The 15,204-nt window shown below is 41.5% G+C and overlaps 1 protein-coding gene across 1 annotated transcript in view; it reads right to left on the reverse strand.

Moving 5' to 3' along the window:
- The window catches only part of SEMA6A (semaphorin 6A), a 120,850-nt gene that overhangs the window by 52,785 nt on the left and 52,861 nt on the right, over positions 1-15,204 (reverse strand). Inside the window, exons 2-4 of the mRNA XM_016224908.2 lie at positions 6,522-6,659; positions 4,236-4,353; positions 139-199 (exon numbers count right to left, since the gene is read on the reverse strand). Coding sequence (XP_016080394.1) covers positions 139-199; positions 4,236-4,353; positions 6,522-6,621 — 279 coding nt within the window. The 5' untranslated portion in view covers positions 6,622-6,659. The remainder of the gene's footprint in view (positions 1-138; positions 200-4,235; positions 4,354-6,521; positions 6,660-15,204) is intronic.

The following is a 15,204-nucleotide window of genomic DNA, read 5'->3' on the forward strand; positions in this document are numbered from 1 at the left end:
CCTCAAATAAGTTCTCACAAAATGTTCTAAATTATCATTAGCCATGTCCTCGCAAATCAATGCATTTAAAGTACAAATTCTCTTCCAGAATTATCCTAAGGTCATTCATTTCAGAAAGATGGTTTTAAAACTACTTACTTTGCTACAATAAATTTCTTCCGTGTGTGATGTGTCTATATCAACAGTATAAATATGGTCCCTATAAACAAAGAAAAATTGATACAATGTCAAACATAAGCAACAAGACAGTTCATTTTCTCCTGAATGAGTATATATCTCACTTGAGGCAGATAAATCCATATCCCGCTATTAAAAACCAAGACATCCACGTGCAAGAAAAAGGGAAGAGCTGCCTCTCAAGCACATTCAGCACCTTTGGATATGGTGGCACCTTGCTGATGGGACACCTATTACAGAAACCTCCTGTAGTCTCTCTCATACCAGAGCTCTAACCTCTGTATATTGTGGTTCAGGAGAGAGGACTGTGGAAGTTAAATTGGCCCCCAGACTGGAACACAGACAGGTTCACATTTCAGTATCTTCAAACCCATGGGCCAGACCCTTGGTATCCAGCAAAGGGGGCTAACAAAAGGCTAATGTTTGGCTCCGTCTCTTGGCCTTGGCTTTGGTGATGTGATTGACAAGATGGAAGATGACAAAGGTAAAATGATTTCCAGAAACCACTCTTTCCTTCGCATAGTGATGGTCAATTAGGGTCTAACATGTACTTGCGCTGAAGTTCACATTTCTTGCTTCTGTTCACCTTCCTGTTTTGCTGGGGACTCGGTCGTCCTTGTGACTCGCTGCCAATCTCCCTTTGGAAGGGGAGAGACGGAATCGGCAGCTCAGGTGTGGGGCTATATTTAAACACCCCCTTCTGTTTGAGCTGAGTACAAGGGCGTTTTTGTCTGGAATTCAGAAGAAAGAGAAGAAAAGACCTACACTCAACTGGGGAGATGGGGGCTAGGGAGGGAAAGCAAAACAGCTCATTTTCCTTTGAAATAACATTGACTTTTTCTAAAATGCAGGAAGTCCTGGGGCTGGAAAATTACCCACAGCTTTAAACCAAGACCTCCAGGCTCCCGTGCAGATTTTCAAGCCCCTTATGACTTAAAAGAAAGGGGGGGAGGGGAGAGACAAAGGAAAAGGGAAAGAAAGGAATTACCTGTCAGGATTTACTTCAGTTTTCTCCCCAGTTTTTTTGAAATCTGTTTGCTACCCACTTTTAGGGAAGGTACAATAGATAAAAATGAAAGTAAAAACAGGCTCTGTCGTATGAAAATAAAATGAGAGGGCAAGGCAGTTGGCTTAGAGGATTTCCTTGCCTGCTATGGATCTGTGAGGGGGGGGTGTGTGAAGGGAGAGGGACAGAGAGAGAGGGAGGGGGAGAGGGAGAGAGAATGAATATGTGTGAATATGTGTGACGGGGAGAATGGGGAGCCTGTTTTGTAAATTGCTGAATTGGGAAGTTCTTCAAACTTTCGTAGGGTGCCAGAATTTCTCTGCCCTTTCATTTCAAGGCAGTTTTATTGCATTCCTTTATTACTTGTTTGACTTTATGGGCGGTGTGTGGGTCAGACTCATTATTGGAACGGAATTGCCTATTACTTCGGAATCAGCTTTGCGATGACTCCAGGTTTTCCTTGCCCTGCCTCTCCTCAAAACTCTAAGTAGGAGCTGAATGTATGAATTGTAAATTAACAGCTGATTAATATGCATTGGCAATTCCTCAGAAAGCTCTTGGATTGCCCCCTTCTGGCATGGCCTGTTTATGTTAATTAGCAATTTAGAGATTAAAGTGGGGGGGAGAATTTACAAAATGGACAATAATAAAGCAGGATTGAAAGGGGTTCTTGTCATCAGGCCTCACTCAGTCCCTGGGTTCTGGATGGTGCTTCCGACTGCTGACACCCGTTGTCTAGAAGAACTGGGAGGAAGCCTTTTAAAAATTCAATCTGTGAATGGAAGCTCCTTTTGGACAATGGCAATCTTTTTCAATATCCAAGAGATCACATTGCCCAGCAAAGAGAAACAGACCGGGGTCAGAGGTTATTCCTAGGATTCATACACTGCTTTTACTGAATTAAGTTATTTGAACACAGCTGACTCAACCCTAGGGCTTCCTCTTCTCCACTCCGGTCAGTACCAATGAATTGTGTTGCCATGGCTTGAGCCTGGGGGCAGAATTTAACTTGAAATCGTGGTCCTTGCTGCCTAGGAACCTGGATCTCTCAGAGCAGTGATGGGAAATGTGAGATTAAAGTGAGAGGAGAGACCCTAAATAAAGCAGTCGCGGAGCTCCCTCAGGAATCCTCCAAGGATGTGCACTGAAGAGAGGGGGCTGAGTGCAGAGTGACAGGCAGGGTGCCAGTGCTGGGGCATTACAAACGTTTCCTCTAACAAAAGGCGAATCTGTTTCATAGTTTTAAAAAATTGAATGTGTTTCTCCTTCTTTCCCTTCCATTTCTTCTTTTCTTGGAGTAAGGGATTAAAATACAACTTAGTTTTAACAAGCTTGAATAATGGGCACTATTGTTTGTATAGCACGGTGCTTCTAACTCAGGTGCCACCCTGGACCTGCGGTCCGCAGCCGTTAGATCATCAGGTGCAAGGACAGTCTGTCAAACCAGTTTCCCCCTAGAGACTCCATGGCAAAGTGAACAATTCATAGAAGATACCTGAGTCAACCTATTTCTCACAGATCCATAATTTAATCACTTGTTTTGACCAGGCCTTTAGATAATTGGATACAAATGTAGTCTTCCAGCCCTGCTACATTTAGGAAACAAAAAATGATATTTAAGAAGGAGCTAATATTCTGTCACAGAGGTGGCTACTGGGGACCTCAATGAAATGCTTCTTAATGAATACATACAATGACTATGTTCTTGGGCAACAGCGATTAGAAGGTTATTCCCAGGACAAATATTACCACCTCTACCACTCGGCTGCAGAGTACAGGGAGTAAGGACCCAGACTCTAAAGCAAGACCATTCTGGTCCAAATCCTGCTGTCATTTTGACCCAGTCATTTACCTCTTTGTACTTTGGTTTCCTCCCATAAGACATGGGGGTAATAATATCTCCTCATAGGGATTTTTTTCAGGATCGAATGAATTAACACAAAGAACTTACAATTATATTTGCAATTTATATGGCACATACAACTAGTATGTACTGTATAGACTTTGTGAACTGAATTTTTAAGAAGTGTTTTGGCATTGCTCCCTGTGGCCAAATGTGGGATATTGCAGGATATTTTAATCTCGCCAGTGGTTTTGTGCTGTTTTTTAACTTTATGTTGCACAGCTTATCATTTCAGAAAACCTACGTGCTTTAAAAGAATCGGCCACTGTTGTTATTTACCTGCTCTTTACCTATGCTCACAGCCAGACAAGTACCACAGACACAATCTGCATTTCTTTTTCCCCGTGTGAGATGATTAATCAATCTAGGCTCAGTAAGACCGCAATGGAGTCCCACAAGATGGTGCTCCTTGTTGATGTTCATTTAGAATTATTTTCAATGAGCTACACGCCCCCAAAAAGGGGAATCATACACTGTTAGAATCCCAAGAGACTTCATTAAGATAATCTATTCCAACCTCTCATTTGACAGAGGAGTCTATTACCAGAGAAATATTTCAGGTAAATTAAGAGCGGAATTAAAACAAAAGCCCATCCACGTGACACCTGTTTGGGCAGTATTCTTACCAGGCCATTCAGCCTTAAGACATGGTGTGTTTAAATGACATTTCCCCAGTGGACGAGTATTTTCTTACTAGATCCAAATCAAACACTCTCTGGGTGCTATTGCCAGTCTGTTAAAGTAATGATATATACTATATATTCACTGCAGAAATACAAACAGGTTTAATACACACACATTATATAATAATATATGTTTATAACACATTCAACTTTATTTAACAAAGAAATATCAAGGAGAAAGGCACTCTGTTGGGTGCTTGAGGAAATATTTGCATATATGTTTAAGAGAAACATTGGATTACTTGAGTCTAAACTCCAAATAGGCAATTATTTCTATCTAAATCCACATAAAGTCAGACACAGAAAATCTTGAAAGAATGATTGCTTGACAGACTAAAGTAGTCTTTAAATTAAATAGCACTCTGTCTGGGCATGTCGTGATCTGTGAAATGATGCATAAAGGGCACATTTATATCTTAGGGCCTTCAGATGCTTGGAAGGCAGAGGTGAGGACCAGGCCACTCACCTGGCAGCGATGTAGAGGGTCCTGTTCATGATCATGATCATCTGGATGTCCAGTCGGTGCCTCTGTGTGCTGTTCCGTCCTGGCTTGTGGCCCACAAACACCGGATACTGTTTTGTATCTGAAAAGAGGAGATGGGGCAAGAAAATCAAGCCAAGAATTGACAGGGCCGGGAGAGAAGGGGGGCCGTCCACAAAACAAAACCATATTGAAGTCAGATCATGCCACCATTTTCCACCTTCAGTGAGTCTGTTATTTTAGGAAAAAATTATGACGGAAGAGTGCTCTTTAAGGATCATCAAGTTACAGTTTCATTTCCAGATGATAATAAGCCTGGATTTATATTTCTCAGTGTCACCATTTCTGACTTGTCCCTCTTCCTGGAGCTTAAACTTGCAAGTGAACCCTTTACATGAAGGTGCTCTTTTTCCCCCAGTTTTCTTTTCATCTTCTTTAGAGTGCTAAGCCTGAAGGGCAGCCTGCCAAAGATCTTGTCTCGGGACAAAACTATTTCAAAGCAGCCTTCCCATCAATCACCACAAAGGCAATGTGGTCTGGAGGCGAGAGCCCTCGACCAGGAGCCAGAAGAAAAATACCGTCTCCACAGGCGTCCAGTTGGAATAATCTGCCATTGAAGGCGGCCCTGTTAGGTTGGTTGGCATTCTAGGAACTGTGGGAAGTTCACTCTTGAGTTAAGCAATTGGCTGATCTCACAGAAATGGGCGCTTTGACAGGACAGGGTCAAACTGAGTGTAGCCAGTGTGGTGATCTGGAATTTCCCTGACTTGGAGAGTCCATGAGCCTATTTCTCCTTTCTTACAGTTCTCTTTGGTTGACAGCAGGCCATTTGTAATAATATCTGACCTTTAGAAATACCTACATCTCAAAAATCTCTCTGCCTTTAAACCTATAAACTCCAGAGCACAGGCATTCCTCCAGAGAAGCTAGGGGGAGAGAGAGATGAGTCACATTTAAGAGGCGCTTGTTTTCGGGGGGTGGGGAGGCATATAATGACTGGGAAACCATTCACAGATTTATGCTCAGACCCCTCATTTTAAACTTCTGTAGTATCTGGGCATGACTCACAGTGGGGACCTTATTCAAGAACCACAGTTATTTTACTCACAATTGAGCTTTGGTATGGGGTTATCTCGTGCTTTTCCCTCCACTGCTCTGAAATTTCGTTCACCCATTCAGCAAGGAGCTTGCTAAATAAAACAGTGTCATATCTAGCACTAGCAAGGACTGAGGCTCACTGAAGTACGCCTTTCAGCAGCACGTGTGTGCTGGCGTCTCCTGGATACCTATCTCAAATGGAGATAAATAATGCTTAGTAAGGTTTGGAACCTTGAATGAGGTGCACTCTGCCACTTCAAGAATGATGATCGTGAATTACATACTTTGGCCTTAATCGTGCTCTGACTTTTGCTCTCTGATTGTTTTATGTATCAGTCTTGCCCACCTCACCTTCATGTAAAATTATCTTTTTATTTATCCCAGACCATCTGGCAGAAAGCTGGGCATTAAGGGATCCTGCTAGTATTCCACATTAGCGTTCAACACCTTTGGTATGGCTCATCCCGTGTTTATTTTGGGATAATTACTGGGAAAATAGATATTTGGGGGGAAAGCTCTCTTTTGCCTTTACTGGGATAAGATATTTTGTCTTTTGGAGGGAAGGAAAAGAAGTAGTAAATTGGCCGTCCCATCCAACACACAGGCAAACTGTCTTCATTTGAGGGTCTACTGAATTCTTAATCTTGTTGCTTTCTACCCTTGCCGATGAAGCAGACCAAAGGAAAGTTATCTAAACTTTAAAATAGGCCCCCTGGGTTACAGTTCACTCTACCCAAATCTAGCAATGATATAACTTCGAAGTCTAAAAAAAGTTAATTTTTGTCTCTAAAGTACCCCAAAACAGTCTTACTACTTTCTGCCCTTATCCTGTAGCAATATTCTTATATTAATTACATATGAAAATGTGCAATACTGGTAATACCAAAGGGATAGTGATATCCTCCCGCAGCCTCCAAGTAGTAACTGAAATTTCATTGAAAGTATTGAGGAACATTTAAATCCTTCCACATATTTGTCCCACAACAGGACTTCATGGGGTTATAGAACAGGCATCCCACCAGTATGACTAGACTAGAATTAACTTGGTCACCTACACAAGTTAAAAGGGACTAACAAGTCTCCTATTCTATTAAACGTTTAATTTTCATGTTTTACTACATGATGCAGGCTACAGGGTCCGCAAAGGGACAGAGTGGGGTTGCGGGTACTTACAGTTGCCATGCGAAATACTGATTGGCTCAGAATCTTCTGGGAAACCAGCCCCAGCGAAGTGTAGCAGTGTGAAATATAGCAGCAAGGCTTCTGGCCTCATAGTAGTTCAGCGGGGAGACTTGACTTCTCTAGTTCACCCTGCCAAAGAGCAAAGAAGGTTTTTTGTTTTTTTTTTTTGCAAGTCAGCTTTATTCAACTCCATAAAATGAAATGGCCTTTTTAAGAGGAAAGAGGTCTCTGTTTCATGTCTTTTCCATTATGAATTCACTGATCATTGTGTTTTACATAAGGAACCTGTGTCCATCCATCACCCACTGCACCCCCCTTCCCCAGGCACCTGAGCCCTTTCGCAAGGCTTCTCCCAAGCATGTGACATAGAGCCTTAGTTCCTTTGTCCTGAGCCTATAATGGGCCATTATAGGTGCCTGGTTCACAGTTATGAAACTGCACCCCCCAAGTGTGGACAACTGAAGAAACCTTTTTTTCTTAAGGTAAATTCTTTTTTTCTTCTCAGCAGATTTACAGCAGCATACCATCCCTCAGACATGTTTTGTTCAGCGAGGCCAAGATCTTCCAAAAATTTGGAATTGCCAATATTGAAAAATTAGGAGATTTCTAACCTTCTTCATCAGAATATCTTTCATATTGACCTAAATGATAGTTCCTCTCAGGCATCACACCCCTACCCCCAACACACACACACACACACACACACACACACACACACACACACACACACACACACACCTATAACTGGTCCCATTCACTATTTCCATTATCTGTTTGACCCTTTAGTTGAGAGTTTCACCCCCGGTTTATGTAATTCTACACTGACCTTAGATATACATAAAATTACATAATCTGTGATTAAAAAGAAGTAAATGGCTCTTGTCAGACTCTGAAGAATACTGTAGGGAGAATCCCAAATCACCTCCTGAAATGGTGTTGTTGATTTAAAAAAAAAAAAAAAAAAAGCATATCTCTGTATATTTTAGTCTGACATACTACCTCGCAATGAAATAGTAGTACATAAAATGCCAGATCTACTGTTCTACCCATCTGTATTTTCCTAAAGATTCTCTTTATGAATAGAAAAATTCTCCTAAATCTTAGAAGTAAAAACCATTCGATGTAGAGCAGCTGGATACAGTGAAAGAAGACTATTAAAACAGTAAATATTGCATGATTCTGAGGCATATTTCAAATAAGTGTTGATCTATCGGGAAAATTAATGTAAAATGAGGATATCTTTTCATCTCTCCAGAGTAATAAAGCCTTAGAAGTAGCCTGCCAAAGATGATCTCTTTTGAACAAAGCTATTTTACATTAGCCCATCAATCATTTAAGATTTGTGTGTAGAAAGGTCAAACTTAGTAACAAACTGCTAACTTATGCTTTTTAGAACACTACTTAAGATACCTATGTCTCTCTTTTTCATGCCAAGAAAAGCATTAACAAGTTGAGTGTTGCATTGCAACTTATAATTTTACAGACACAGCTGGGTGTTAATCATTTTTTTCAGTTGAAAAGTGCACATTAATTAATTTGCTTTATCTTGAAAATCAAAGAGGGAGAGAGGCTGAAAGAATAGCCTAAGCGATTCCTTATCTTTGGCTCTGATGTGTAGATTAAAATTAAACTTTAAATGATTACTTGTTCAAAAGGGTGACCCGTTACCAAGAGACATAAACATGTACTTATAGGCATGGTGAAAGCAACAGTCCATTCACTCATTCACCAGTTTTTCCTGTTCTGGAGAATCTGATCCCCTACTGAAGAAGCTCTGAGGTGCCCTTATTTGCTTCTCATGGTTCCTGTTCAGTATAACATTAAGGAGGTGAAATCACTGACAAGAGTTAAGTAAAACATAAACCAGACAGCAGTCAGCTGTTACATTTTAGGTGAGAAAGTATATGGGTAAGAGGAAGGGGCAACATTGACCATGGGCTCAAGAGCAGTGTTATAGTATTAGGCTGGTTCTCATTTCTTTAGAAATCTTTGGAAATATATGTATACTTTTAAAGATTAATTTTTCTTGACATGACAAATGGATTTCTATCCCTCCACAATTGCATTCGTTTTTGTGCAAATGTCCTACAAGCTAATAAGACAAAGCCCTGCTATTTTATTATATCTCCCAATTTTACCTTTTTCCATCTTAAGATTGCATGGGTTAGATGCAACATTCTCAACCCCAGAGGCCAGCTGGAAGAGCACCACATGCAGAAGGAATCTATTACACATTTCAGTGGCTTCTTTTAATTCCTACACATAGCCAGGATCTTGGCTGAGATGAGTTATTTAAATACCTCCAGGTTTAGGGGAGGGCTCTATGCCAGGAAAAATAGCTGTTTTATGTGTCTTTCTATCATCATGCCATCAGGCTGTTAACATGTACATCATATGGGCGAGGGTGTTCTGGCAGTACCGGTTAATCTTGGCCAGTCCACATGAACACTTCACAGTTTTCGTCAGCTGAGGTTTTGATGTATCGCTCCCTTCCTACACCACCTTGGGCTCTAACCCTTGTAAATATATAGACAATGCATTTTCTTGTTGAAGTGATTACTTTGTGGAGAGATCCCAATCCAATCACATTGTCATTTTCCATCCTGCAGAACATGGGTTGGGTCTCTCAGCTAAGAGCACAGCAATACAGACTTGCACTGGCCACAAGAACAGAAACAAACAAGAACTTTCCACTGAGTTTCAAAATCTTCAGCTAGCTGGGCTGCTGCAGTTAAAGAGATTGTTGAAGTAATCTTTGAAACTTTAAAAGTGCTACCTAAAAATGTTTTTAGGCATCTGCAGGCATTTGTTGGTTTCTCTCTCTATAACCATGCTTATAGAGGCTAAATATGACTTAGACTAAAGCAGCTATCCAGAAAATTAGATAATGGGAAGCCTGTCAGTATGAGGATTCTAAACAAAAGTAAGCAATTTACTTCAGAAGTAAGCTTACTATGCCTGAATTTTCCATCTAATTGTCTCAGCCTTCTACTATTTTTAACCTGAAGAGAGATGCCCTTTGTAAAATACACCATTACTATAAAGTTATAATCTTACTCTTTCCCCCCAAATTCATGGAAAATCTAAAGAAAGTTCTTAATTTTAATAGGCATCTGTTGGTGACTTTACTAGATCTATTTGGGTTCATCTAAATTAATTATACAACTTTGAGTCAGATGGGCAAGTATTGGGTTGACTTTCTACACACTGATCCCTGAGAAAAATTCCAGACTGAGAACCAAACAAAGGGGGCTAAAAGGAGGCCTGTTTGAAAGTCCTGTGACTGTATTTGTATTGATAATTGTTTTTAAAATGATCATATATTTTCAATAACTGGAGTTTCCATTCCACCTCCCCATACCCTTGTCATATAGCAGGTTATTGTGTCCGCAAACCATTAACAAGGGAATGTCACTGTTAGAGTCGGTGGCTAGATAGACATGAGCATAGCCGGGATAGATCGCTAAGATGAAGGGGAAGATGTGGGAGACATGGCAAACAAGAATTAACCAACAGTTAGCGACCCCCCAAGAGTGAGGAAGGGGGAGACTGGAAACCTCCTCCAGGATGTGGTCTAACAGCTTACCATCCAGGTGGGGCAGCCTTGAAACCTGAGGGGGTATTTTTTTTGTACAGCCCAACTCAGGGGTATAAAATCTCAAATGTCCAAATGAGTGGGGCACTTAGTTTGGCTTCGGCCAGTATGAGGATTCTAAACAAAAGTAAGCAATTTACTTCAGAAGTAAGCTATGTCTGAATTTTCCATCTAATTGTCTCAGCCTTCTACTATTTTTAACCTGAAGAGAGATGCCCTTTGTAAAATACACCATTACTATGAAGTTACAATCTTACTCTTTCCCCCCAAATTCATGGAAGTTCTTAATTTTAATAGGCATCTGTTGGTGAATTTACTAGATCTATTTGGGTTCATCTAAAATTAATTATACAACTGTGAGTCAGATGGGCAAGTATTGGGTTGACTTTCTACACACTAGTTAGAATGCCCACTCCAACTATGTATGTATTTCCTTTTCATCAATGCACTTGGACTTGGACTTGGCTGTATCAGTATAATTTGTGTCTGATTTGGTACAACAGCATCGTCCAGAATACTGGCATCCAATGAACATGTTAATAATAAGTGGAAAATGATGAGAGAAAAAATTTACCTGGAAACTAGGAAATATAAAATGTGTGGTCTAGAAATAAAAACGAAATGATAGTAGTGGCACTTTTTCTATAAGGCAAATCACTACCATGTTTCAGTAATTCTCTTAAAAAGCACATTTTCTAGCCCTGTCCAGGTGGCTCAGTTGGTTGGAGTGTTATCCCATACGCCAAGAGGTTGTGGGTTCGATCCCAGGTGTGCATGTACAGGGGAGGGGTCAACCAGTCGATGTTTCTCTCGCTCCCTCCCTTCCCTTCCTCTCTAAAATCAATTAAAAACATTCTCAGGTGAGGATTTTTTTTAAAAAGCACATTTTCTACTGCCATCATGGGAAATCTTAAAGGTAATCAATAATTCACATGTCCTTAATAGAAAGAAGGGTATGCTAACAGGTGACCCCAGGCAAGTCATGTAGCCTCACTGGCTCCTAGTTTCCTTATCTGTAAATTGAAAGGATATAAAATGTAAAAGCCTGTGAAACTCCTCCAGGTGACTGTGCCCCAATGAAGAAGGGAGGGTCTGCGATGGTGATTAGTGGGGATGGTACATGGAGTGACCCTGATCCAGGACACTCCACTGTAACCCATTTCCAAGGCCAGGGACACTATCTGGAGGGCGGGAGGCTTGTCTCCGGACTCTGGGGTTGCGGCAGCAGTCGGGCAGTGAAAGCCAACCTGGTGAGTGCTCTTTCCAAAGAGAACACTGCTGACTTTTTTCCTGCACTTTCCTGGTTGCCCCTAAACTGCATTTGGCTTGGGAACTCTAGAGGTAATCAGTGTGTCAAGGAGTGAGTGGTGCTGTGCGTGCAAACATGAGGGTTGGAATGGGCTCACTTCGCCGTCACTGTCAGGGGACTGCTCTGGGCACAGCATGAGAGGTGTGAACAGTTCCTCAAGCCAGAGACAAGAAACCCCAGCATGCGACACTGCCTTCGTTTCAACATCAGGACAGAGTTCAAGTCCCATAAGTAGTTCTAACCTGGCCAAAGAGACCACCGTTGTTACCATGTCATCACATTCGGAGTTTCCTTGGGTTTTACACTAAGGGCAAGATTTTCATTTTCATTGCTCCAGCTTTCTGACCTCCTCATCTTTGCCTTTACAGTGTGACTGTCTTTATAAATCTGAATAGAAATTAGTTTAAAAGCTCCTACATGAAATCAAACTAATGCTAAGAAATAGAGGGGAGCAGAAAGAGCGGAGAGTAAAAACACGGGATTTGAATTCCTCTGTGCCACTGACTCGGTGGGGCCGTTGGCAAAATGCTGAAACTTCCTGAGCCTCAGCTGCCATCTCTGGAGTGGGTAAAATTACCAAGATTGGTTGTGAGATAATGTACATAAACACCGTAGCCCTCAATAAATGTTTACTTGTCAGCTGAGATATTAAAAATTGTCTTTTAATAGCTTTTCTTGGAATTCCTTAATGAATTCTCAGATTGGCCCCCGATTAGTAAGTGGTGTTTTACTTCTTCAGTGGGGAAGCAAAGCAGCCCTCTCCTACCCCCCCCCACTTGGTTCTTGAGGTCACTAAGCTTCCTGTCTCTGGAGGTGGCAGCAGGAGGGAAGGAGAGCCTGTCTCATGATGGCATAGCTCATAGTGTGTGATTTTTAAATGCAAATCACAGTACTCACACAAATGCAAAGGAAAATAACGATTTGGGAAATGGAGAATGGATAGGGTGGAAATGGAGGTTTACTGATCACCTTCTGTGTGCAAGGTGCATATGCATATTATTTTATTTAACATTACAACAACCCAGGGAGAAAGGCCTTATTATCTGCATTGTGCACACGAGGAAACTGAGGCTCAGAGTGGTTACACAACATGTCCAGACAGCACATAGTCCATATTTGCAGAATATCCATAAAAAGGGAAGGCCAAGCTGCAAACCCAGGTGTCTTGTGATGCCAAAGTTTATGTCCTTCCCAGTACATCAAAGAACGGGGACTGGAATGAAGGTTGGAAAGAGATGCTAGCATCAACGGAAATGGCACTTAATAGTTAAATACAGGTTGATGTATCTATGCTTACGTGGACAGAGTGGCTGAACGTCCCTAATGGCTTCAGTAATAAAAATCTATAAAGGGAGTACACAGTGGCTTGCAAACATGTCGGCATGCAAGGCTCATTCCACTTTATGGCCCTGTGATTGCAGGCTCCAGGTGATAGGAAAGATGCAAATGCTTCTCAACCACAGTTTTCGGAGGAATTGATTATCTTGTGACACCACTGTGCTAAGTGAAACCACTTGCCCGCTTACAGCCTCCTTAATAGTAATATTTGAAAGTCAATACATCATAGAGAACAGGGTAAGAACAAGGCTGACTGCTTCACTAGCCGAAACTGATTTGGACACTCCTCAAGTTAGAGTAAAAAAACCTCTGCCCAGAGAAAAGAGGGAGAGCAGGTGTTTGTGCAAAAAATCCAGCTTGTTGGATGCTGGAGACCTGTCTCAGAGATCAGAACTGCTGAGTATTCTTGCACCAAAGGAACATTTCAGGAATTACAGTGTGTTTAAACAGCAGGTGTCCTTCACTGACCTAGACAGCCCTGTTTCCAGGGCTGTAGCTGTTAAGAGGATGCTGCTGTCCACAGGATGCATGGCTGGGCCACAGAAGATTACTTCCCAAATGGAATTAGGAACAACTTGGGCCCATCGATTTTGGTTGAAACCTCTCCTGTATACCCAGTCTTCAGGGACCACGCTGGCCACCTGTTTGGTGATATTGCATTAAGATATAAGGTTCATGCAAATGAGAAAAATAGCTCTAGCCTCTTAATAAAGCATCTAGTCTTTCTCTCCTCCTCTCCTCAGCCATTAGCAGAGACATAAAAGAACCCATTTCGGGGGAAAGGGAAATGCCACAGACCTAACTTCAACACATTTTGGAACATGATGATGGCGTTCAATGGAGTATAATAATAAATATCGACTGTGTATAACTGATGTCCCATTTTAAATCTAAAATCATTTTCACCAAGGAGCAGGAAAACAGCTGTGAATTTAGAAGCACATTTAGAAAAAAATAGTTTTGGAAAAATCAAGGTTGGTTGTAAATCTGTTATCTTTTGAAGGGAGAAGGCAAGACTTGTGTTTCAGATGATTCTTTGTTATGACGGTTTTCTTTCTCTCTACCAACACCCCTCCACATACACACCACACACACACCAACACCCCCCCCATACACTCTTGAGCCAGTGCATTTAATGTACTTTGCTTGTATGTTTTAGATACAGTCTAATGAACCTTTAGGGCTCTGCAGTTATAGTCATGGTCTTAGCAGGCCTGAAAATACTGTGGCAAACCATCTTGATCTCAAAGAGCTGCAATAATCCCAACCACATTTACCAATGTTACACCCCAGCTTTTTGCCACCGCCATCTTTTTCCACTTTTGTGATTTGCTGAACTCAAGCATCTGCTCCAGAGGGAGAAACAAATACCCTCTTTGTTTCACTGTTAAGGAAACTGAGGCTCTGAGAAGTCAGCTCATTTGTGAAATTCGGCACAGTTCAAAAGGGGCAAAGCTAAGCAGCAATTGAGGATGCCTGACTCCTCAACCAAGCTCTGTCCCTACATTATGCTGCTTTCAGAAAGGAAGCCAAGACTCATTCATTTCTCCTTGGCTTGCTGCCTGATGTTCATTACTTCCATTGCCTGATTTCCATCTTACTGATTCCCTCCTTTCTGCTGGGAGCCAGCTCTGTGCTAGATGCTGACACAGATCGAGATGGGGGAAAAAGGTCCCCTGTGCCCCCCACCTCCACAGGACCTTTAGGAGATGGACCTGACAGCTCCTGCCCATTGTCCCAAAATAGAACATGAACAGACAACAATAACTTTCCAAAAATAAATTAAAATTCTGTGGGGAAGAATACTGCCAGGAGCGTGAAGGGGTTGCAGAGGTGTGTGGGTGGGAGGATCAGCGAAGGCCTCTGGCTGGAGAGCCTTGGCAGGTTGCATGATGCTTACTGTGGACTTGGGGGGTTACAGGAGTGGCAGGGAAGAGCGAGATATTTTGGGTAGAAGGACCAGGTCAAGAGAGCGGGATGTTAAAATGAACAAATCCATGCCAACTGGACTTTCAGAAAATCAAACTGGACCATTTCACTCTTTGTTTAAGGACTGTCAAATTATTTGTCTAAAGTAATGGATGGACTTTTTTTCAGTTCATCTAAAGTTTAGTTTAATAATTATAACAAAGTAAACATCATATCTGATTAATTTTTCCTAAGAATATGGTAGAAAAGAAGAAGGGGCAGGGGGTGGGGCATAGGTGTAATGTAAAATCTCAAAATATTGGTATTTATTCATTTTGAGGTGTTACGTGAGTTACTGTCACATTCCTTTCTCTAGGTTTCCGTACATTTGTAATTTCATTAAAAATGAAACAGAGGGCAAAAATAACATGCCCAAATTGAAGGAGCTTTCCCCAGCCCTTTGAAAGATATTTGTAGAGTGACTTTAACTAGAGATATTAGTGACTGGAGTTTTCCATGAACCT

Source organism: Miniopterus natalensis, chromosome 3 (genome assembly GCF_054644295.1).
Source record: "Miniopterus natalensis isolate mMinNat1 chromosome 3, mMinNat1.hap1, whole genome shotgun sequence".
Taxonomy (NCBI): domain Eukaryota; kingdom Metazoa; phylum Chordata; class Mammalia; order Chiroptera; family Miniopteridae; genus Miniopterus; species Miniopterus natalensis.